The following is a 24,290-nucleotide window of genomic DNA, read 5'->3' as shown; positions in this document are numbered from 1 at the left end:
GAATAAGTCCGATAGCACCTTTTAAGATGCAGAAATGCTTTTATCAGCTATTATAAGCACAGTGACTATATTTTATTGGATAAAATAAAAGATAAACCTGAAATAGGGACAGAGCTTTTGCTTTACAAAGGAAAATTCTAAAACAAAAAACGATAACACTGACGATTACATTAAATCTAAAGACACTTTTCTGAAATAAAAGATGTATGATTGCTTTAATTTATAAGGCAGGTGCTTCCAAGGTCTCTGAAATGAGCTGTAGCTTATGACAACTTTGGACTGTAGGAAGTTATCACCCAGCCCTCTCCCAGAAAAATGAAATATCCTAGGAAGGCAGAATATTTCTCTGGATGTGAAAAGTAAGAAACATGTTTTAAAAGACAGAATAGCTGCCTGCAGCTTCCTGCCCATCCCCCTTTGTCAATGAGCCATTAAAGCCTGAGCTAGTCCACTTTACATAATAAAGAGTTCTCCCCTTCAGCTCGAGTGACGGGATTAAGGCATGATAATATTGGCCCTTTACCCAACTGGCCAAATGGCATCTGAGAATTCAACCAAACCTGGATTCAAAACGCAGCCTAGAGAGTTGCCCCTGCATGGGCCCATGGGAGTCTGACAACCAATCAGAATACAAGCTCAAGATCAAAGGCCAGAGAGGGCATAAAACCAGGGTCTCAGCTTTTCTTCTTCTCTTCTCCACCAACATTGAAGCATGTGATCACCTTTTCTGTTCAGGACTCAAGCCATGTGGTCCTGTATGTACACCATTAAAACCATCTTTCCAAGCAGCCTCCATGTCTCCAGTGTCTTTTCCCCCACTTGGAGCTGAACCCAGAAGGACATTTCTTCCAACAAGACCTTGCAATGAAAAGCGTTAATCTTAAAAGACCCCATGGCCCTTGGATATATAGCTGGCCCACTATGAAACTTAAGACTCAAAAAGGAAACAGCCACAAACGGTTTTCAGTCGCGAAAACTACATTTCCCAGTAGGCATCGGGAACCCAAGTGATCACGTGATCCTCCCTATGAGCAAACCTACCCTGCCGGCTGTGTCATAGAGACTGCGGCCGCCGCCCCCTCTGGGGGAAACGGAAGGAGAGAGAGTGGTTGCGGAGCGGCAGTTCTAGCACCATGGAGGTCGAGTGCGGGGTTCCTATCCTGCTTCTGCCCCAGGCCGGAGAACAAGAGCGGAAACTGCAGCAGGAGAAGCTCTCCGGGGTGGTGAAGAGCGTCCATCGGCGCCTGCGCAAGAAATACCGGGAAGGTAATAGGAAGGTTCGGGTCTTAACTCGTCCCCTTTCAGTCCGCAGAGAGCAGGGAAGAGGAAGGGTGGCATTCAGGGCTGGGTTCGCCCCTCTTGTCTCGGCTTCCCGTCGCTTTGGAAGGGATTTGGGCCTGGGCACCGCGCCCACCTTTCTCTCCTCTCGGTCCTGGGAATGAAGGAGGGGGACTGTGCGTGAGAGGAAGGGAGCTGCGCCTCCTCCTCTCGTGCAACGTGGGAAACAGTAAAAGCAAAAACAATTCCATTCGCTTTGAAGGCAAGGAGGACGTTACAGTTGAGGATTTCCGGAAAAATCCAATCATTGGATTTGGGTCGGTCAGAATTTAGCAGAATTTACCTTTCAATGTTAAGTGATTTTCGTTCTATGAAGTGCGTTACTCTTAAAGCAGTGGTCTCCAACCTTGGCAACTTTAAGACCTGTGGACTTCAACTCCCAGACTCCCAGCTGGCTGAGGAACTCTGGGAGTTGAAGTCCACAAGTCTTAAAGTTGCCAAGGTTGGAGACCACTTATTTAGAGGATGGAAAGAATCTGCCATGGATTTCAGAGGGGATGACGACATAACAGATTAGAAAGCTCACTATGGCACAGGTGTACAGCTGCGTCCCAGGTGAGCTCCTGTTCAGAAGCTGACAAGAAATCCTACATTAAGTAAATTTATGCCCCTGCTAAAGGGCACATATTTAAGGAAAATTGTGTATGGTAAATACATTCTTGCAGCTGCAAAGGTGCTTTTTCAAAAGGCAGCTGGACTGGGTTTTTCTTGAAGATGTTTTGCATCTCATCCAAGAATCTCCTTCAGTTGTCAGTTCAGTTCAATCCTTCAGTTCTCAGTCAGAACTGAAGAAGCTTCTTGGATGAGAAATGAAATGCCTTCAAGAAAAAAACAAAGTCTGGCTGTCTTTTGAAAAAGAACCTTTGGGACAACTATGATCTGGATAACTGAGAATCTCCACAAACATTTAGATTCTTCCAGTTTTAAAAATGTGAAAAAGGTGCTAGGATATTAGCTATGTTCCTTTGACATACTGATCTACAGATTAACCAACTAACCTTACCCTAATATGTTGCATGAACCCAGCTTACAGCTTTGCTGGCTGAGGAACTCTGGGAGTTGAAGTCGACAAGTCTTAAAAGTTGCCAAGGTTGGAGACCCCTGCTCTAAAGACGCGTTTCTTTCTTTTTTCTTTTAAGAGTGGCATTTACCGCAATTGGTGAACCTTTTTTAAAAGAAGTACTTGGCTAATTTTTAGTAGGAGGTTCTTATATGGGTGGTAAAACAACAACATTTATCCCAGGATTGTATAGAATAGTGGAACAAACTCTTTTGCACAATTCAGTTTTATTCTATATCTCAAGAGTATTTTCAGCTTGAGCACTTGAAATAATAGTGATTTAACTGACAAATAATAGTGATTTAACTGACAAATAATAGTGATTTAACCGCCTACTGCCACATACCTCCCAGCGGCCAGTAAGATCCCACAGATTGGGCCTCCTTCAGCTGCCGTCAGCCCGACAGTGTCGGCTGGCGGGCCCCCGGAGGAGAGCCTTCGCTGTGGCTACTCCGACTCTTTGGAATCAGCTACCCCCAGAGATCCAGACCATACCCACTCTCATGGCCTTCAGGAAAGCTGTAAAAACTTGGCTGTTCCGGCAGGCCTGGGGCTCACTGTTGAGGTCCAGCCCTGATTGGAATGAATGCATGAGGTGTTGCTATTTTAAACCGTTTTTGTTTGTTATATGTTCGTTATGTGTCTTTTCTTTCTCTTTATTTTTGTAAGCCGCCCGGAGTCCTTCGGGATTGGGCGGCATATAAATGTGGTTAATTAAATTAAATTAATCTTGAAAGCAAAACAAAAGAATATTGTGACATTTTATTATTCCCTTGAACAGATACTATAAAATGAGGAAGTTTCTCATAGTTTCTAAAGTAGTCTTTAATAAAACTGGTCACTATAGCAAGAGGGTATATTTTACTTTGTAGTTGTATTCAATTTTTTTTTAAAAAAAGACTATTGGTAGCCTCAAGGTGGTAATACTACATTTGTTTTTCATGGGACAGCCCTTGATAACACTCTATAAATTGCCATTGGCACAGAATGTGATACATAAGTGGGGAGGAACTTCCAACAATCCCACCAGTTAGCACAGGGCTCAGCAACCTGTGGCTCTGGAGCCGCATGGTGCTCTTTCATCTCTCTGCTGTGGCTCCCTGTTGCCAGTTGGCACCACAATTTTGAGAGGAGCCTCTGGTTGTGGGGGGAGGGGGAGCAAGACGCTCCGGGAGGAGTCTCTATGGCAAAGGGTGGATTTTCCAGTCCGCTCCATAATTGATAGGGTTTTCAGTTAGGACAGATAGAGGAAAAAAAGATGCCGTGCTAGGAGAAGACTCTTATGATGGGGAAACCAGACTTCTGGTTGGCTCCAGAATTGAACGGGGTGGCGGTGTGTGTTTCCAGTTAGGACCTTTATGGCTCTTTGAGTGTTTAAGGTTGCCGACCCCTGGGTTAGCAGTTGCTTTTTGATCCCAATTCAAGGTACGTATTAGAACAGCCTGTGGTTTCTGCTACATACTCTAGAGCAGGGGTAGTCAACCTTTTCATACCTACCACACACTTTTGTATCTCTATTAGTAGTAAAATTTTCTAACTGCCCACCGGTTCCACAGTAATGGTGATTTATAAAGTAGGGAAGTAATTTTACTTTATAAAATTTATAAAGCAGAATTACAGCAAACCTCTACCGCCCACCATGAAAGCTGGAACGCCCACTAATGGGCGGTAGGGATCAGGTTGACTACCACTGCTCTAGAGTTATATTACGGATTAATTGTCATTGAATGAGGCTGGCCTTAATATTTAGGAGCCAATTTAAAACCACTATTTTAATCAGGTTTTGAGGAATTTTTGATATTTTAAATAGCTTTAATTAATTGCCTTGTTTGAATTGCAATTGCTTAGAGTCACTAGGGTTGGCAAAAAGTACATGATTACATCAAATAAAGATCACTCACATTTTTAGAAACCTTTAGAAACAATCATAGCCAGTGTATTTGCAGTGATAGGAGTCTTTGTCAGGATGAAGATCAGCTAAATCTTTTAAGCTACCTGAAAAACTAATTATTAGATAACTTACTAGTATTTATTTTAGCTGATTTCCTAGATGAGGTTTATTCAGTTTTATCTGAAAAATAATCCCACAATTTAAAATATATTGGCCTTGTGATTTTAGTCTTAATTTATTGTCTTATATGTTTTAAAAGAGAAAAGATAATATTGGGATAGACATGATTTGTACTTGTTAATAGTTTATTATACTAGTTGTAAATTGCTAGGTTGATTATTAATGTAGAGGCTTTTACGTAGTTACTCAGAACTAAACATTTAATTCAGTAGGCGTAATCCAAAATGAGTTTGCAATTACGGTAGATAATTGATCTCTCTATAGGCTCAAAGAGAATATGTTTAAGCTTAAATTACATGTAAACCCTTAGCAGCAAAACTTTGTATACATATACCTGCTCTACACAGAAATATATATTAGTTTTTACTTTGCTAAAATATGAGTAAATATTAAACATGCAATAGTTTTGGCCTATAAGAAATTATTATATGACTTCAATCTTGAAACCAATTTAACAATTCTGCTACTAGTTCCTTATTATTATATAAGGGAAGTATTAAACCTAATAGAAATCCTAGTTCTGGAATTTCATACTAAAATAAGATGCTTTTTGTTTTTCTTTCTCATGTTAGGAGCAGAAATCTAAATTTTAAAGATGGCTTTTACTAGTTGAACTAAAGTATTCAGAACTTATTTGCCTTTGGTGGATTAAATGAAGGATGTAAAATATAATCGGAGTTGGTCAAGATTAAATAAATCTTAGGGTGTGTAAGTATTACCCATTACATTTGCCTTTGAATAACTCTGGAAATTCACTAAAGGGAGTACTTAAAGCCTTCTTTTATCCATTGGCCACAGTCTCTCTCCCCACCACCACCACCACCACTCCCATCCCTGAACATTCCCCTTTCCTCTGATTGTCAGTGTAGGTGAACATGCAGGGCTCAGGCAGTGAGTTGGTCTGGCCAGTTGATTTGCTACATGCATAGAGGCAGATCTGTAGTGGTAAGTAGGCTCTGACCAGCTGAGTGCTGCACACTTGAGATTTCAGACAGCCTGCTTGGCAGTCCTCCTCATATTCATTAATGATTAGTTTGACAGAACAGAGCCTGCTTGCCACCTCAGCATCTGCCTTAAATGGTAATTATATATTTAATTTTGTATTATATGTTTGATGCAAAATTTACATACACAATTATTATTTTACTCATTCAAAACATGAACTCAGTGAAAACATAGGGAGAGGAGGTTTATTTAATTTGATGTTCCCCATCCTTTATGAGCATTTTTGGAAAGTTCAGAAACATTGCTTGGTATAAATAATCATGTATACTATTAAATAGAATATTTAATTGCTTAAATTAGCAATACTATAATTTCAAGTAACTATAAAGCATTTCCTTAGACGTACCTGTGTTTTCCCAAAAATAAGGCACAGTCTTATTTTCTTTTGGGCCCCAAAATAAACATTGGGTCTTATTTTGGGGGGATGTCTTACCCTCTTACCTTAGTACCCCTGCAGCTAGGCCTCCCACACCCTGACATCTGTTGCGCCACTGCCTGACTTCTGTGGCCACTGACACAAGTGCTGTCACTCGCAGCAAGAGGCTGCATGGCGTGTTGTGTCATTGCACACCCGAGCAGCAGCAGCAGCACAACAACCTACACGGCATCCTGCCGTGAGTGGTGACACTGGCGCAACGAGTCTTGTGATGTCCTGCCACAAGCAGCAGCACTACTGCAATTTGCCTCAGTGTTCTGCCACAAGCAGCAGCACTGGTGCAATGAGCCTCGCAGCATCCTGCCGTGAACAATGACACTTGTGCAATGCGGCATGTGGCATCCAGCCACAATAGGCCACAGAAATCAGGCAGCGGTGCTACTGGTGTTGGGGAATGGGAGGCCTGACTACGGAGGTCCTAAGTAAGCAGGTGCATTGGGCTGCTCCATCCTACTCCTGCCCTAGCTTGATTTTTACACATGCACCTTGTTCCACCTCGTACAACCAGACGGTGGATGGGGCTTAACTAGGGCTTATTTTGGGGGTTAGGGCTTATATTGATGTTCATGGGGAAAGCTCCGTGCCATTTCTATCCAGTAATACTACAATTATGTAAATTTTGGATATACTTATTTTAGGGCCACATCTTTGGAAGTAGAGGTTATACAATTTCATAGAATATTTTTCTTACAGATATTTGCTATAAAGTCAATCCTGTTACATATAGTCTGCTCTAAGCCTCTCTGATATTTATTACTGATCCAGAGATTCTAATGCAGAGATACCATATCAGGGCTGCAACAACTGTGCTTTCTGTATCTATTTGTTGTCATCTAGCAGTCATGTGGACTTTTTGCAGATCAGATCTGGGAGCCATATACTAATGTAAAAAAAACTTAAAACAAACAAAAAAGAGAAGTTCTCTCATCTTTTTTTTATTGTCAATTTTGACAATACTTTTAGCTGTACAAGCCTGAGGCAGAACTGAGAATGGAAAATTTCAGTTCATTATATAGTTCTGTAATCCATTAGTGACCTGAGGAGATGAGGATAGCTTAACTGCTCACATATTTACTTTGTAGATGTATTCAATTTTTAGAAAAAGACTGTATTAGTAGTCTCAAGGCTGAAGTACTGCATTTACTTCTTAACATTTTCTTAACATTTAGGAGCCAATTTAAAACTGCTATTTTAGTCAGGCTTTGAGAAATTTGTATATTGATATTTTAGATAGCTTTAATTAATTGCCTTGTTTTAATTGCAAATGAAAACTAATTAGTTTTATAAAATGGAACATTTTAAAGTAGAAAAAAAGTCCCATGGAATTGTATTTATGCTGGCCTACCTGCTTTTCTGGAATGTTAAATTTTATATCATTTCACAATTACAAATTAATCATCAGAGCTGAAGTTAGTAGTTTAGAGAGTATATAGTTTATCTTTCACAAAGTTTTGTCCTGACCCTGCCCTTTATGAAGTGGCTTTACATGCCCCCTCAGAGCCAAGGACAAGTTTTGAAATAGTTGTCCGAAATTTGCAAAAGATACACCTTTCATGATTCAAGGACAGTTGTTTAATTTAACTTTGTGTCTTGTAAAGTATCTCTTTTGAACCTTTGAACAATCCTATATTAGAATCAAATTCTCTTTAATTCTAATTGTATCATTAGATTATCATAACTAGTATGGTTATCATTGATACCCATATGTTCCACTACTTTGTCTTTGATGTCCTGGATACTCTTTTCTCTCAGCTATTCAAAGGGTAATAATTCCAGTTTTGTATAGGAGAGAGACAGTGGCTGTTCTAGAAAAAAATCACTTGAAGTAAGTCCTTGGTAAGAAAATGTGCTTCCTTGGAAATTCTTAGTTTAAAGGAAACATCACTGGGGAAAAGGAGTATGAAAGTGACAACAAGCAAGGTTTTTAAAGGATTGGGTTATTGTTACAGAGCCTTCTGCATAAATGTTGCTGGCATGAGAACAGACTATTGGAGGCAGTCTTGATCCATTTATGCTGGGCCATATACTTGGTACAGTACCAACATCTGCCAAAAGGAAGGGATTGCATTTCTCTATCAGAATTTTCTCTCTCATCTTTCTGAGGTTTGGAATTCTATTGCTCATCTTTCCTATCAAAGGCAGTTCTTGAAATGGTCTTGGAGAGAGTTTTTATCCAGACTTTCATATCAACATTAAAGTTGACAACTAATTTAGTTGTGTCATGACAACCATGGATTATTAGTGTAAAGAGAATAAGATTATATTAGAAGTGAGTGGTTAATTCATAGTATGAACATAGCTCTGTTTGCATGAAAAGATTGTTACTGTTGCAATTTGACCAGTTAAGATGATTTACCCTTAGAGACAGATGGAATCTGAGGACTTATGGTAGTTAACACTCTCAGCTAACATGGTTGGTAGTTCACAGCACTGGATTTACAGTGATATATTGAGTAGAGGATGGACATTGATGCTATTGATCCTGAGTACCTCTCCAATTACATACAGCCTAGAATGCTCTTTTGGTTCTGTATGCAGTAAAGCAAAAATCATTAGATTGCTAGAACAAAGCCTCTAATAACTATGACTAAGCACAAGCCAGAATAGTTTAAGTTGCAATGCTAGCAAAAAAGGTGATTTACAGATTAATTGGAATTGGAAGGGATCTTGTAGGTCATCTAGTCTAACCCCCCACCCAAGCAGGATATCCTACACCATTTCTGACAAATGGCAGTCCAATGTCTTCTTGAAAGCCTCTAGTGAGGAAGCTCCCACAACTTCTAAAGGTAAGCTGTTCCATTGGATGATTGTTCTCACTGTCAGAAAATTTCTCCTTATTTCTAGGTTGAATGGATCAGTTTCCATCCATTATTCCTCGTCTGACCTTCAGGTGATTTGGGAAATAGATTGACCCCTTCCTCTCTGTGCCAGCCCCTCAAATATTGGAACACTGCTATCATGTCTCCCCCGGACCTTCTCTTCACTGGACTAGCCATGCCCAGTTTCTGTAACCGTTCTTCATATGTTTTAGTCTCCAGTCCCCTAATTATCCTGGATGCTCTTCTCTGCACTTTTTCTAGAGTTTCAACATCTTTTTTATAGTGTGGTGACCAAAACTGGATTCAGCATTCTAGGTGTGGTCTTACTAAGGCTTTATAGAGTGGTATTAGTACCTCACTTGATCTTGATTGTATCCTTCTGTTAATGCAACTTAGGATTGTGTTGGCTTTTTTGGCTGCCATTGCAAACTACTGGCTCATATTTAGCTTGTTGTCCACTAAGACTCCAAGATCCCTTGGAGTTGCTACTATTAAGCCTTGTTTCACTCAGTCTATATGTGCACTTTTGGTTTCTCTTGCCTAAGTCCACTGAATTTCATTTTGTTAGATAGGGCCCAATGTTCAAGTCTGTCAAGATCCATCTGTATCTTGAACTATCTTCTAGGATGTTAGCTATTCCTGCCAGCTTAGTATCATCTGCAAACTTGGTAAGTTCCCTTCTATTCCCTCATCTAAGTCATTTATGAAGATATTGAAGAGTACTGGGCCTAAGATGGAACCTTGTGGTACCCCACTGCTTACTTCCCTCCATATAGACATAGACCCATTAAGGACTACTTATTGAGTATGGTTTGTCAGCCAGTTACAAATCCATCTGGTGGTGATACTATTTATCCCAGTTTTTTCTATCTTATCAAGAAGTAGGTTGGTCTACTAATGTAGTCACTATGTTGAAGAATGAAGTAAGATTGGTTTGGCATGATCTGTTTTTAACAAAGCGGTGCTGACTCCTAGTTATTACTTTACTCATTTCTAGATGTTGATAGATCTGTTTTTTTATTATCTTTTTCAGTATCTTCCCGGGTATTGATGTTAGGCTGATTGGTCTGTAATAATTTCCCGGGTCTGTTTTTTTCCCTTTTTTGAAGATGGGAACCACATCAGCTCTTTTCCAGTCCTCTGGTAGTTCCCCAGTGTGCCAGGATTTTTGAAAGATGTGATACAGTGGTTCTGAGGTGACATCTACCTGCTCCTTTAGAACTCTAGGATGTAATCCATCAGGTCCCAGTGATTTGTATTCATCAAGATCAGACAGGTGTTATCTTACTATTCTTTTGCTTATTTTAACTTGCATTTCTAGTCTGTCTTTTGCAGGTTTTGGTAGGTTGGGCTATAGTTTATTTTTGCATGAAGAGTGATGCAAAGAATGAGTTACGCATCTCTGCTTCTCTCTGTTGCCTGTTACTTCCTTGCCGGTTTCAACTTCCTCTATCACTTCTCTGTTTATAAGAATTCAATCCAGTATGGCTGTTCCTCTAGTTCCCTCCTCTACCTTTTGGACAACAAAGTTGTCAGCTAGGTTAGTTAGGAATTGTTTATTATTAATAGGAATCATATATTATTGATTATTTCTCTGCCATCATTGTATTTTCAGAAAACAACCCAGCACAACTTCCTTGGGTGGTGGGTTGCCTGTTCAAAGTTAATCCTGAGGCAGATTCAGCATATCATCTAGCAGTCTACTGTAACAAATTTTGAAGATAAAATCTGTTCTAAATTGACCCATATAATTGCTGCACATAAATTTATGTGAGCATGAACTAATTAATTTGTTATTGTGGCCTGATTGCTATTGTTAGGGAGGATAAGCAAGCTTCTTTTTATCTATCAGTTTGCCCAGTATGACTGTTAAGATCTCGCAGGGACAGTGTAATGTGGCTTATGTTTTTTAAAACTGTAGGGTCACAAGAATGACCATCTATTTGGCTTCATTGTGCTTAATGATAACCTCACAAGGTTTTTTTTTTCTTCCTTCAACATTTCCATAAAGCCACTTGGGTGTGGTAGTTCAGATATTTGATATCCGTATTCTTATTTCCTCTTCCCATCTTAATTGGGGGAGATTGTGCAGGTATATAACAGCTGTCTGAAGACCAGGAATGTGGGTGCAGTCAGGAAACTGAATTCATACGAAACACTATGAATAGATAGTTCTGAGGCCCGGGAATTAAGCTGCCTTTACTGCTTTTGCAGTACCAGGCCTAATCCAAGTTATTAATTGTCATCTACAGTCAGCGTCCCCCAACTTTTTGGGCACCAGGGACTGCTTCCGTGGAGGATGGAATTTCCACAAACCAGGGTGGGTATGATTTCATGCGCTGCCTGGATCCTACGTGTGGGGGAGGGAGGTTCGCTCACTTGCATGGCCTGGTTCCTGGGAGGCTGTGAACCAGGGGTTGGGGACTCCTGCTTTAAATATTTGAGGAGTCAAATACTTTTGAAAATTTCCAGATATCATCCAACTCCTGCATTAAAATCAAGTAGAGAGGCCCAATTTTTCTTTTCACTAAATAGTTCAATTCACAATGTAATGATAAGTGCCTTCAAGGTGCCAATTTCTAACTATAAAACGTGTTCCTATGTCTGCACCCTATTTCCTTTAATCAATAGCTGAAGACATGCCTATTTAGCTGGCTGTTTGTACTGAACAATTGCTTCAGCTTCTTAGATTTTTTTAATGAACTTTCATTTTCATGCTTAACTTTTTAAATAATGGTTTGTTTTATTCTTTTGAATGTTACATGGACCTCACTGAGAAAATAGATAAAAAATCTAAATAACACTTTCTTTTAAGTGGACACCGTGTGTGTGTGTGGGGGGAGAGACAGACAGACAGACTGACTGACTGACTGACTGACAGACTGTTCAGTGGAACCAGTTGCTTTGTGAAGTTCCTCCTTTGTTAAGTCAGCCAATTTTAGTTGGTTGCAGGTGAAGACCAGATAGAGCTGTGGCAGCCTGCCATGTCAAGTTATTGGTGAATGCCTTGAAATGACAAGCTCCCTATCTCAGGCTTGAGCAATAGTGCCTTAGCTGAGATTTTGCACCTTGCTATAATTTGGTATGTGCAGTTTGCCTGCTAAGACAAAAAAATCAAGTAAATGTTTTTGATTATGAAATTACAAATCTTTTACCAAGATGGGAAGGAAACGTGAAGGAATGACTTCTATTTTTTTAAATTATTCACCTCAGAAATCATGGCGCAAAATGTTTCAGGCATGAACAACATCACAGGGAAAAGCTTTGTATTGCTGATGTTTTAATGGATATATTCCAGTGGTGGGTTTCTGCCAGTTCGCACTGGCTCGGGAGAACCGGTTGGTGAAATTTACTGATCCGGTGAGAGGTTTGACCGGTGGACCCGGAAGTAATTAAAGAATTCAGTGACATCGTCTTGGCCACTCCCACCCAGTCACATGGCCAGCAAGCCACTCCCACCCAGTCACATGGCCAGCAAGCCACTCCCACAAAGCAGGCCATACCCACAGAGTAGGTTCCAAAAAAAATTGAAACTCACCACTGCTATATTCATATCATCAAGTAAGCCTGAGAAGGAATAGAACGGTATGGATCAGTTGTTTTATAACATCACATTACACAGTGGATTTTGTTAAGTAGAAAATATATATAGGAATATACTGTAGCGTATCTGATTTCTTTTACAATGAAGTTTTAATAGTTGCTTTCATATTATGTGTGTGTGTTTTTGTTTAGTGGGTGACTTTGATAAGATATGGCGTGAACATTGTGAGGATGAAGAAACACTCTGTGAATATGCCGAGGCAATGAAAAACTTGGCAGATAATCACTGGGCTAAAACTTGTGAAGGAGAAGGTCGCATTGAATGGTGCTGCAGGTAAATATATAGTCTAAGGAAAGAAAATGTTGTAGAATATTAAAAATGTTTCTTAGGGTTTTGGAAGATAGTGGGAGGACTATACATTTCGAATTTTGAAAGATGTTTCGCAGTAGTGTATGGGAAAGGTGCTTGAAATGCTCCAACTATCCACCTGTTCTGACCCCCCTCGTTCCACACCAAAGCACACTCTGAGCCAGAGATAAATTACAGCATTTAATTAACAGACAAACAGGTCCTTGGCAGCAACCCAGCCCAGACAAGCTTGGGCAGCAATAAACACAGATAAGGCTTGGCAGTAATCCAACCTGCCAAGCTCCTACAAAGTTCTCCGACATTCGATTCTGTGTTGACTTCTGCAAAGAGGGGCGTGTGCACAAGTAGCTTTTTATAGTCTGGAGAGGAGCCTAATGACCACCAGCTGAGTGCAATTACCTCCTGTAATTGCGTAATTGTTCCTGACGCCTATTAGCTCTTTGATGGTGTGCATCCAGGAACAACTCACTACTGGCTTCCGGCTCACTCTCCCTTGTCTCCTCCCCACTGGTCCAAGGCTCAAGTGCCTCCTGGTGGCCAACCAGCCTCTTTGCGCCCTGCTTGGAGTCGGAACCCTGTCCAGGGTCCTCCACATCCTCCATAGCCGACTCATAGGGCCCCTCACTGTCGGAGTCTGGTGGCAGCTCCAACGGCTCCTGCTGGGCCACAACATCCACCTATACTCTTAACCTATGCCTATCTTGATTATTTCTAATCATTCTGCAAGGGATGACTGAATGGGTCCAGAAGGTTATCAGTGTCTAAAAGAAAAGAAAAAAACTTAATGAAGTAGAAATTTGTGAGACATTTTTGAGAAAAGTTTCATTGGACCTAAATGTTAATTACAACTATCAACCAACTATGAATTTTCTGTTTTTAGCCTAAGTAGCAACCAAATGATGATAATCCAGTTCCAGGTATTTTTGAATAAAACATTATCTTTACCAGAAGTAAACTGTAAAATCCTGATGCCAACTACCAGTTTTTTAACTACATTGTCCCAATTCTTGGCTTTTGGTTATACTTGCTTGAGAGTTGAAATTCTAAATATGCGGAGAATTTCAATCTGAAATAAACCTGATCAAAACTCTGTAGTATGTATTAGGTTTAAGTTCTGCACAAAACAAAACTTAATATAAAGATCTGTATTCAAAGAAAGATTGGGCGTTATGATGAAAGCCAGTTTGGTATAGTGGTTAAATCATCCAGCTAAAAAGTGGGAGACTGAGTTCTAGTCTTGTCTAATAAGCCACAAAAGCCAGGTGAGTGACATTGAGCTAGTCAGTCTTAGCCCAAATCATCCCCAATGATGATGTGGGGAAAATAGGAGGAGGAAGATGTGTTGTATATATTCACTACCTTGAATTACTGTAAAAATAATAAAGGGATCCAAATAAATAAATAAAGTTGATTTTTTCATAACTTTAGCAGTTTTAAGTACCAATGACTATAATATCCTATTAACCAGTTGTGTGGATAAGGATTGAAAGTCATGAAGATTCAGTTTTATTTTCAAATTTGGTTTCAAAAGTAATTTGGAACTTGTGCCTTACCCTGTGGCACTGAACCTGTTATGTCCCACAGAATCCCATACAGTGTGCTTTCATGCTTTCTAATATGTATATAAAGCCATTACTGAACCTACTTTATGAGATCATAGACACAGGAATTTTGTAAAGGTAGTTTTCAATTTACAACCACAATTGGGACCAGAATTTCTGTTGCAAGTAAGGCAGTTAAATGAGCCTTGCCCAGTTTAATGTCCTTTTCTGGCACAGTTGTTAAGCAAATAACCACAATTGTTTTTTGTTTTTTTTTTAAGTTTTTATTTTTTCATTTTCATAACATATAATCACATGTATACTATTACATAGCCAACATCGTATTGTATTATTAAATGATTATATCAATTCATCTTACCATCAACTCCCAAAAACAATTATTGGCTCTTCTGCTCTCCATACACCATATTTGTACCTTATCCATCACATTCTTCTCCCTCTCTCCTCCCCCTCCCTACCTCCTTTCTTCACTCTGCCATCCTTCTCTTTTCCACTTAACCTTCCTCTCCTCCTCTCTTCCCTTTCCACTTCTCCTTTCTCTCCTTCTCTTCTTCCCCCTGCCCTCTCTCCTATCCCTCTTTTCTTCCCTTGCCTCTCTCCTCTGCTTCACACTCTCCCTCTCATTTGCTTGGTGTATTTCAGTTTCTGAGCAAGCTCCATTTTATGTTGATGGTATTTATAATTCCTTTTCAATATACATATTTAATTTTAACATATATCTTCCTCCTTTTAAAAAGAAATAGAACAAAAAAGTATATATATATATATATATATATATATATATATATATATATATATATATATATATATATATATATATATATATATATATATATATATATATATAGTTAGTCATTATGCCTTTAATGCCCCCCCCGCCAGCTTAGTTTTGACCGAGATGAAGACCTAGTTACAATTCCCAGCTATTATCATTATATTTATATAATTATACATCCTTACATGCCCCCAATTTTTGCTTCTGTCTTTAAATCTCAATAGTTTCCCACTGTAAGTATATTTCATGTTCCCTCTCTATTTTACCATATCTTGGTTTAGGTTACCCTTAATTGTCTTTAAATAACAATCCTTACTGTTCAATATCATTACAATTCCCTTAATCTACTATATAGAATAACAAGCGGTACACATCTCACTTTGTTAATCATCTTAAAAGTTTTGTCCATGTTTCATATATTTTAACCCAGTGTTTTTCAACCTTTTTTGTGTAAAGGCACACTTTTTTCATGAAAAAAATCACGAGGCACACCACCATTAGAAAATGTTAAAAAAATGGTTTTGTGCATGAGTGTGTATGTGTGCGTGTGTGTATGTGGGTTTGAGTGAGCGATGGTTCCGGTAAGGGAACTGTGCCTATTTAGAAAAGAAGGTAAATTATTGCAAACATGATATATGTTTCTAGAGAGAGAGAGGGAGGGAGGGAGGGAGGGAGGGAGAGAGAGAGAGAGAGAGAGAGAGAGAGAGAGGGAGGGAGGGAGGGAGAGGGAGAGGGAGTAAGAGTATCCCTCCTTCCTTCAGCCCAACACACTCTCGCTGGCATCCCGGCCAGACGAGAGGGACTGCAGAGGGTCTCCCTGAGTTTAGGGCAGCGAGTCAGGGCTGGGCCAGCTTGGGCACTGCAGAAAAGCAGCGGCAGCCAAAAGGGGAAGGGCAGGAACAGCCTGAAGCCACCCCCACACCAGCTAGAGGGGGTGCTGTAGGCTGCAGGCGGCGGCGAACAGGAAGGGAAGCGAATGGCAGCCAGCATCCCTGCCTTCTTCCTCCCAGAGCCGCTTCTTTGCCAGCCTCTCAGCTGATCGGTGCCAGGCAGCCCCCGCGGGGTGAGCGCTGCCGGGGGGAGATCCGGGGGAGAGGAGGGAAAAGGCGTCCCGAGCAGAAGTTTCCCTTCTCCTCCCCCTCCCGCTGACTTCTCCCCAGCAGCGCTCGTCTCCAGCCGCAGCAACCCTGGCGGCCCCCAGGGAGACTGAAAGGGGCGCAGCGCTCTCCCAACCGCCGAGGAAGGCAGAGGAGCCGGCCCTGGGCTGTTGGGAGAAGCGCCCTAACCTTCCCTTCCCTTTGGCAGCCGCCTGGCAGAACGGGGAGATTTCTGACATTTTGCAGCTGGAACCAGCCAAGCGCCCTGCGCACATCGGCCGCCCGGGAGCCCCGAGGCTCACCACCACCGTCTCCGGAAGCACCAACGGCTCACGCGCGCAGCTTAGAGGGAACGCTGATAGGCAGGTGTTTTTCCCACGGCACACCTTACACTATGCCACGGCACACTAGTGTGCCACGGCACAGTGGTTGAAAAACACTGTTTTAACCCATGGGTAGTTGTCCTTCTATTGTCATATTCAATCGATTAGCAACTCAGTTTAATTATCATGTATAAAAGTGAATCACAAACCTCTGCTTTACAATCTCCCCATCTCAGTTTCATATTTGTCCATATTCCATATATTTTAACCTTTGTTTAATTATCTTTCCAACATCATATTCAACCAGTTAGCAACTCCATTTTATTGTCATATTTAGGAATAAACCCTTTATCTTAGCTTTGTATTTTCCCATGTAACAATTTCTAGTTGTCTGATTTTTTCCTAGTAAGTCTCTTGTCCCACTTCTCTGTTCCTGCCTTCCCCCTTTTCTTTGTTCTGACACATCCACCCTCTTCAATTTTCCCCAAACCACCGTCAGAAAGTTCTTTTATATTTCTCTTAGTTGGGGCGTAACCTACGTCAATTTTCCTTATACCACTTTCAACCTCTGAAACATATTTTGTCTGCTTTTTATTCCCTTTTGTTGGGACACATCCCCCTTGTACAATTTCCCCTATACCACTACCACGCCCTATGTAGTTTTTTGTCTGCTTTTTATTTCCCACCGTTTCTACCCCTTCATTATCCCCCCCCCCTTTCTTTTTTAAATACCTACTTCTCTGGGTTCAGAATTCTATTTAGGCTTGATTTTAATGTGATATGCATATTTTTTTATAATTTTTTATAATTTCACATAGTTCTTCAAATTCCCAGCTTTCCATAATGTCCAGTTCTAAAATTGCAGTTAGTTATACAAATCTTGTTTCAAAGTTCTGGTCCACCTTAAATTTAGTTAATTCAACTACTGTGAAACTGGAAAAGAAGCTAGAGCCATCTTAATCTTTTGCAGAAATAAAGGGGGAAAAAACCTTTGTATTTCCTGGTTCTTGATTTTGTTATTTTTTTCCCCCCTTGTTACTTTTCACCTCTTGTTCGATATATTAATTGGAACAAGCTTGCATACAAGTCAAAACTCGGATACCTGCTTTTCCAAGTTCTGATTTATGGCAGTTGGTTAATTAGAATTTCCTACACAGGCAAAATTAAATTATCAGTTGTCAGTGAGGAGATAGAGGAGTTGCTTAAAATATGTTAATTAAAAGACATTCGGGTGAAGGAAATCTGGGCGAAGGAAATCTTCACACTCCTAAAACTTTTTAAAAAACCAATCTTTTCAAGTTCAAAACCAAATTTAGAGTTTGTGTTTGAGTGACTTTGTCACTTCTTTACTTTCTCCAAATTATTTCCAGAAAATGGCTCTCTTTTGGGCTGGTGATTCAACCCTTCATTTTTCCCCTTCTTTCTTTTTGCCAAAATCCCGATCTGTCCATCAATATTATTTATGCTCTCAAGTTTCTTTGCCTTTTCCACATTCTGTTTTATAACTGTGGGTTAATAGATCTTACCAGGCTTTCATCTCGCCTCTGCACGCTCCTGTTCAACTGCTTTTGGCCTGGAGCCAGCTTCTTGTGCAGCATGTTGACATGCTGCCGCCCAGTTCCGATTCAGAGGGCAAATCTCTAACCTACAACAGGTCCCCTGTTGCACTCCCTCTAGGTCTGATGAGACACTGCCCCTTCTTCGCCCCCCCCTCCGGGGGGGGGGGGGGTTCTGATCCAAAAATGGATCTCTGAGACAGTTTGCAGACAGGGTTCATGTGAGCCTCTTCAGAGCTCACATCTTCCATGTCTGTTCAGCTGGAGAACTTCAGATCGAAATCACAATAACCACAGTTGTTCAGTGACTCAATCAGCCTTTAAGGAAATCTAGCTTCTTTAATTGACTTTGTTGGAAGCTACCTGGGAAAGTTGCAAATGGTGATCATATGACCCCAAGATGCTGCAATTATTGTAAATTACTGCTGGTTGCCAGGAACATGAATTGTGATCGTGTGACTATGTGATAGTCATGTGAAAGGACTGGTTGTAACTCACTTTTTTCAGTGTCATAGTAATTTTGATCGCTAAATGTACAGTTATAAGATCAGGACTACCTGTAGTCTTTACCTTGCAATCATATTAAAAAACTGACAGTTTAATCATTGTTTTTAATTCCTAATGAAGAAATATACCGGAAGTGTTTTCTGGAAAGAGTAATTTGCTATAGAAAATAGTGCTGAAGATGCATAAGGAAGAAAAACAATGAAAGAAAAAGAGGGAAATAATGAGATCCATGCAATTCTACAGTACTGCATGAGTCACTGAAAGAATTGTATAATATTGAACAGTTTCTTTGATTATTTTAGCATTTAGCTTAAATCTAATTGTTAATTTTATATGCATTTTGATGAAGTATAATTAAATTACACTATTGTAATGTGGAATAGTTACAGTGTTTTAAATCATGGGTATAATAAGCATTTTTTAAAAAGTTATCTGCCTTTCTTTCCTGAAGTGTATCCCGGGAATATTTTCAAAATGGTGGAAAACGGAAAGCACTGGAAAAAGACGAGAAAAGAGCAGCTCTTGCTACTAAAACCATTCAAACTATCAGCATTCATGCAAGTTCAAAAATGGAAGTTTCTACTGATAATCCAATCCATAGTTTTGTAATGGATGAGTAAGTATCTAATTGTGATGTGGTTATGAATAGGAAGTTAATTTTTGTAATTAACTTTGAAATTATTAACTTAGATAAATAAGACTTTTGAGCACTACTGTGCTTAATACATTAATTAATTGTGCAATCTAGATTTTCTGTTTAAAACCAGTGTGATTTAAATGCTCAACTTTGGTTGGTTTGTATCTTCTCATAAAACATATACAACATTCTTATACAACCAGTTACTCTCTCCTTTTAGGAATAGGTTTTATGGCTCTCTAACAACAATAAAAATATTTCAGAGTTCATTGGGAAAAGCATGACAACTAAACTGTTACTAATAGATTAAGTACCTCTTTCATATACCATGGCTATAATGTATAGAATTAAATTATTCTGAAGTAAGCAGACAATTTAGATGAAAAATATAGAACAGGCTTTTTTTGTTAGAACTCATATAATCATAATACGTCTGTATGTAGCTAGGCAAATAGCTTCTTATATTGGAACTTTAAAAAAACAGATTTTCTTACATACCATGTTTCACACACCTCGGCCCATTTCTTCTGCAGCGGGCAAGGCTCTCTTGAAAGCTTCTCTAGCCAATAACAGAGCTTTGGGTCGATCTGGAACTCTCTTATCGGCTAAACAGGCCTTCAGGAAACCCTTGCTGGCCTTGCCGGACAAAGAGGTTCCTGAAGGCCTCTGATAGTGAAAAAGGCTGTGGGCAACGTATGCAAGTGAGGTGAGTCAGTGGGCAACCCCACTGAAAATAAGACTGGGTTCTTATTTTGGGGAAAACATGGTACAGAGTTGCTAGGTTGGGGGCCATGTTGCCAAATATGTATGTCATGAACCAGGCATTCACTGAATCTTCCATATCTTTCAAAATTGACATGTTTAATCTGTTCTTAAAATAAAAACTAATTCAAACATTACCTTATTGGTTACCTGAAAGATTAAAAATAAAAATATTTTATGCAAAATTCACTCATTAATTCTGAAACTGCAACATATTTACTATTTTAAATAGAATTTCCATGACTAAGATTGTGGGGATTCTGAGGGAGATTTCAATTTTTTTCTTCTACTTAGATTGCTACATCCTTCAGGAAAGATAAGATTACTTGATGTTGGCAGCTGTTTTAATCCATTTTTGAAGTTTGAAGAGTTTTTGACTGTTGGTATTGATATTGTCCCAGCTGTTGAGGTATGAAATATTAACAATCCAAAACATAAAATGTATTATTTATTCAATGATTGCTAATTCCCTTTTGGTTAATATCTGATAGTATAGTTTTTAGGTTGAAAGTGAGTATTTTAACAAATAGTTAAGTCGAAAGTATGGACACATGACTGAAAACCTCAGCTTTACTAGTGTATATCTAAAGCCATTGCTTAAGTTATAGTGTGATTAAAGCTTGAGTACTCAGTGATGTGCTAAACAGGTGAAACTCGAAAAATTAGAATATCGTGCAAAAGTTCATTCATTTCAGTAATGCAACTTAAAAGGTGAAACTAATATATGAGATAGAGCTCATTACATGCAAAGCAAGATAGTTCAAGCCGTGATTTGTCATAATTGTGATGATTATGGCTTACAGCTCATGAAAACCCCAAATCCGTAATCTCAGAAAATTAGAATATTACATGAAATCAATAAAACAAGGATTGTACATAGAACAATATCGGACCTCTGAAAAGTATAAGCATGTATATGTACTCAGTACTTGGTTTGGGCCCCTTTTGCAGCAATTACTGCCTCAATGCTGCGTGACATGGAAGCTATCAGCCTGTGGCACTGCTGAGATGTTATGGAAGACCAGGATGCTTCAATAGCGGCCTTCAGCTCTTCTGCATTGTTCAATCTCATGTCTCTCATCTTTCTCTTGGCAATGCCCCATAGATTCTCTATGGGGTTCAGGTCAGGCGAGTTTGCTGGCCAATCAAGCACAGTAATCCCACAGTCATTGAACCAGGTTTTGGTGCTTTTGGCAATGTGGGCAGGTGCCAAGTCCTGCTGGAAAATGAAGTCAGCATCCCTATAAAGCTCGTCTGTGGAAGGAAGCATGAAGTGCTCCAAAATCTCCTGGTAGACAGTTGTGTTGACCCTGGACTTAATGAAGCACAGTGGACCAACACCAGCAGATGACATGGCTCCCCAAATCAACACAGACTGTGGAAACTTCACACTGGACTTCAAGCATCTTGCAGTGTGTGCCTCTCCATTTTTCCTCCATACTCTGGGTTCTTGGTTTCCAAATGAGATGCAAAAGTTGCTCTCATCAGAAAAGAGGACCGCTGAGCAACAGACCAGGTCTGTTTTTCTTTAGCCCAGGTAAGACGCGGCTGACGTTGTTTGTTGTTCAGGAGTGGTTTTACAAGAGGAATACGACATTTGAAGCCCATGTCCAGGATCCGTCTGTGTGTGGTGGCTCTTGATGCACTGACTCCAGCTCAGTCCTCTCCTTGTGAAAGTCCCCAACACTTTTGAGTGGGCTTTTCCTGACAATCCTCTCCAGGCTGCAGTCATCCCTGCTGCTTGTGCACCCTTCCACATAACTTTCTATTAATGTGCTTTGATACAGCACTTTGGGAGCATCCAACTTCTTTTGCAATTACCTTTTGAGGCTTTCCCTCCTTATGGAGGGTGTCAATGATGGTTTTCTGCACAACTGTCAGGTCAGCAGTCTTTCCCATGATTGTGATTCCTACTGAACCAGACTGAGAGACCATTTAAAGGCTCAGGAACCCTTTGCAGGTGTTATGGCTTAATTAGCTGATTAGAGTGGGGCACTTTGAGCCTAGAATAGTGCACCTTTTCACAATATTCTAATTTTCTGAGCTGTAAGCCATAATCATCACAATTATGACAAATCATGGCTATCTTGATTTGCATGTAATGTGTCTATCTCATATATTAGTTTCATCTTTTAAGTTGCATTACTGAAATAAATGAACTTTTGCACGATATTCTAATTTTTCGAGTTTCACCTGTATAGTTGGATTTAACTACACACCTATATTACCTGAAACCAATGCATGCTACTTGCTTAACTTAAAAATAATATACCCAGATAAAAATGAAATTAATTGATCAATGAAAAATTCTATTAATGATTTTAAGAATTATTTATCATCTTATTTACTTGTGTACCAAGTATATCATTGCATCTATATTTCTTCCCCCAGAGTGTCTACAAATGTGACTTTTTAAACCTTCAGATTCATCAACCTCTTCAACTTGCACAAGATGCTATTAATGCTTTTTTGAAACAGTTGAAGAATCCTATTGATTCCCTGCCTGGAGAACTATTTCATGTTGTGGTCTTTTCCCTCCTCCTTTCTTATTTCCCATCACCCTATCAGCGATGGATATGTTGTAAAAAGGCCCATGAACTACTTGTATTAAACGGATTACTCCTTATTATCACTCCTGACTCTTCTCATCAGAATCGCCATGCTATGATGATGAAAAGCTGGAAAATTGCTGTAGAATCTTTAGGGTTTAAACGTTTCAAATACTCAAAGTTTTCTCATATGCACTTGATGGCTTTTAGGAAAATCTCACTCAAAACAACAAGTGATTTAGTGAGCAGGAACTACCCAGGAATGCTATACATTCCCCAGGATTTTAACACTGTGGAAGAGGAGGAATTTTCTAATAATTCCTGCTATATCCGATCAGATATTGAAGATGAACAACTGGCCTGTAGCTTCATGGAGCTTCCAGATGCTCCTTATGATTCAGACTCTGGAGAAAGCCAGGCTAGCTCGATACCCTTCTATGAACTAGAAGATCCTATATTGCTTCTAAGTTAATGTAACAATTAAAATCTTCTTAAAGTACAAATACCTTTTCCCGTAAAACTAATTTTGCTAAATCGCCATCTATTCTGCACATGAAGCATTTACAAAAAAGAACTGCTAAAGTTTTTGAAAACTTGTTATTTTTTGTACTTATAAATTTTAAAACGTATTCTTGTATTGAAAAATTAATGTGTTTTATGCAGAATGGCTCATGCCATAGCATGAACAGAGTTTACTTAGTAATATTCTAGAAAGTTACCATTCCCTTTCAGTGCTGTGAACTGTGATTATGTATTCTATGCTGATGTGCCCTGGTTTAATACTTTTAATGCTTTTGATTGAGATTCGTGATAGCATTTCTCAGAAGTTTGCACAAAATAGATGATATGCACTGTTAAACATCTAAGAAATATGTTTAGAAAGCTTTGTTAGCCTTGAACTTGAACAAAAGTTTTGCTTGAGTTAATGTTGATCTGATAAGTGAAAATAACTCCAAAATCACTTCACTTAACTTGTATTTGCAACTGGAGCACTTTCACAAAATACACATTCTGTTACCTGTTCAATCAGTGAATAATATATAATACACATAAACATAAACAGTTTTTTTGGTTACCATACAACTTGTGTAACCATTGTTTCAATTTCACTGCTTTACCAAATGTTTTTAATCAAACTAATATGTTTATCCTAAACATATATAAATATTTTAGGAAATGGGAGTAATAGAAGATTGTTGCTTAATTCTTTGTCCAGATGCCAGGTTAGATAGCTAATCTTCATATAAAGATATGAAATTCAAAAATTAAGATTAATTTCTTTCATTCTAGTTAAAAATGAATGATAATAGATTTTGCTTTAAGAACAATCCCAACATTTCTGTTCTTAGCTGCCTCAGAAAGTTACATTCAAATATCTAAAGATGGCTTCCTGACTTAATAACTGATTAAATAATTTATATTTGCAAATCTGAATGAGGATGTAGCCTATATAATTTGAAATAAACAAAAGAAAAATGTAAAAATCAAAATAGTTTTTCAGTTTCAGAAATGATATTAATATTAACCATTCATTTCAGGAATACCACTGCTTAGTTTGAAAGGAAAGTGTTTTATTTACGAAAGGTTTTTTTTTTATTACAATGCTTTACCACTAATTTTTTGCACTGTTTCACAGCTGACTTTTAGGTTTGGTTTTTGCCATGTGTGTTGAGTAATTCATGGTATAAAGCTTATATGTTAAACCTTATCTAAATGCATTCACTGATGAGACCTGAACTAAATAAAAGACCACAATTTTAGCTCTGAATCAGATTAGAAAATCATTAAGCCCCAGAGATGAAGCAAAAGTTGGGTGTGGGTGAACTATATATATATAAAGGGTCCTAGAAAGCTTGCAGCCAACATGCTACGTCTATGCA

The 24,290-nt window shown here is 39.1% G+C and overlaps 1 protein-coding gene across 4 annotated transcripts; it reads left to right on the top strand.

Moving 5' to 3' along the window:
* The first annotated feature begins 1,101 nt into the window (after positions 1–1,101).
* SAMTOR (S-adenosylmethionine sensor upstream of mTORC1) lies at positions 1,102–22,913 on the top strand. 4 transcript variants are annotated; one of them, XM_087723622.1, is made up of 6 exons: positions 1,150–1,266; positions 5,042–5,177; positions 12,465–12,606; positions 18,914–19,078; positions 20,156–20,270; positions 22,253–22,913. In XM_087723622.1, exons 3-6 carry the CDS (start codon positions 12,536–12,538, stop codon positions 22,880–22,882), a joined length of 981 nt encoding a protein of 326 aa, XP_087579748.1. In that variant the 5' UTR covers positions 1,150–1,266; positions 5,042–5,177; positions 12,465–12,535; the 3' UTR covers positions 22,883–22,913. The 4 variants fall into 4 exon arrangements, with proteins under 4 accessions (XP_087579747.1, XP_087579748.1, XP_087579749.1 ...); XM_087723623.1 differs by having other exon boundaries at positions 1,151–1,266; positions 5,042–5,173; XM_087723621.1 differs by lacking the exon at positions 5,042–5,177 and having other exon boundaries at positions 1,102–1,266.
* The last annotated feature ends 1,377 nt before the right edge of the window (positions 22,914–24,290 follow it).

The sequence above is a fragment of the Thamnophis sirtalis genome, unplaced genomic scaffold (genome assembly GCF_051295495.1).
Source record: "Thamnophis sirtalis isolate CommonGarterSnake01/CBP01778 unplaced genomic scaffold, rThaSir2_p1.2 scaffold_9, whole genome shotgun sequence".
Taxonomy (NCBI): Eukaryota; Metazoa; Chordata; class Lepidosauria; order Squamata; family Natricidae; genus Thamnophis; species Thamnophis sirtalis.
Note: the sequence above shows the minus strand (reverse complement) of the source record. Positions and strands in the feature narration are given on the sequence as shown.

Coding starts and splice junctions, on each gene's coding strand:
- SAMTOR (XM_087723621.1), top strand. CDS start 1,134: ATGGAGGTCGAGTGCGGGGTTCCTATCCTGCTTCTGCCCCAGGCCGGA. Junction 12,607..18,913: donor CGCATTGAATGGTGCTGCAG/GTAAATATATAG, acceptor TCTTTCCTGAAG/TGTATCCCGGGAATATTTTC. Junction 19,079..20,155: donor CATAGTTTTGTAATGGATGA/GTAAGTATCTAA, acceptor TCTTCTACTTAG/ATTGCTACATCCTTCAGGAA.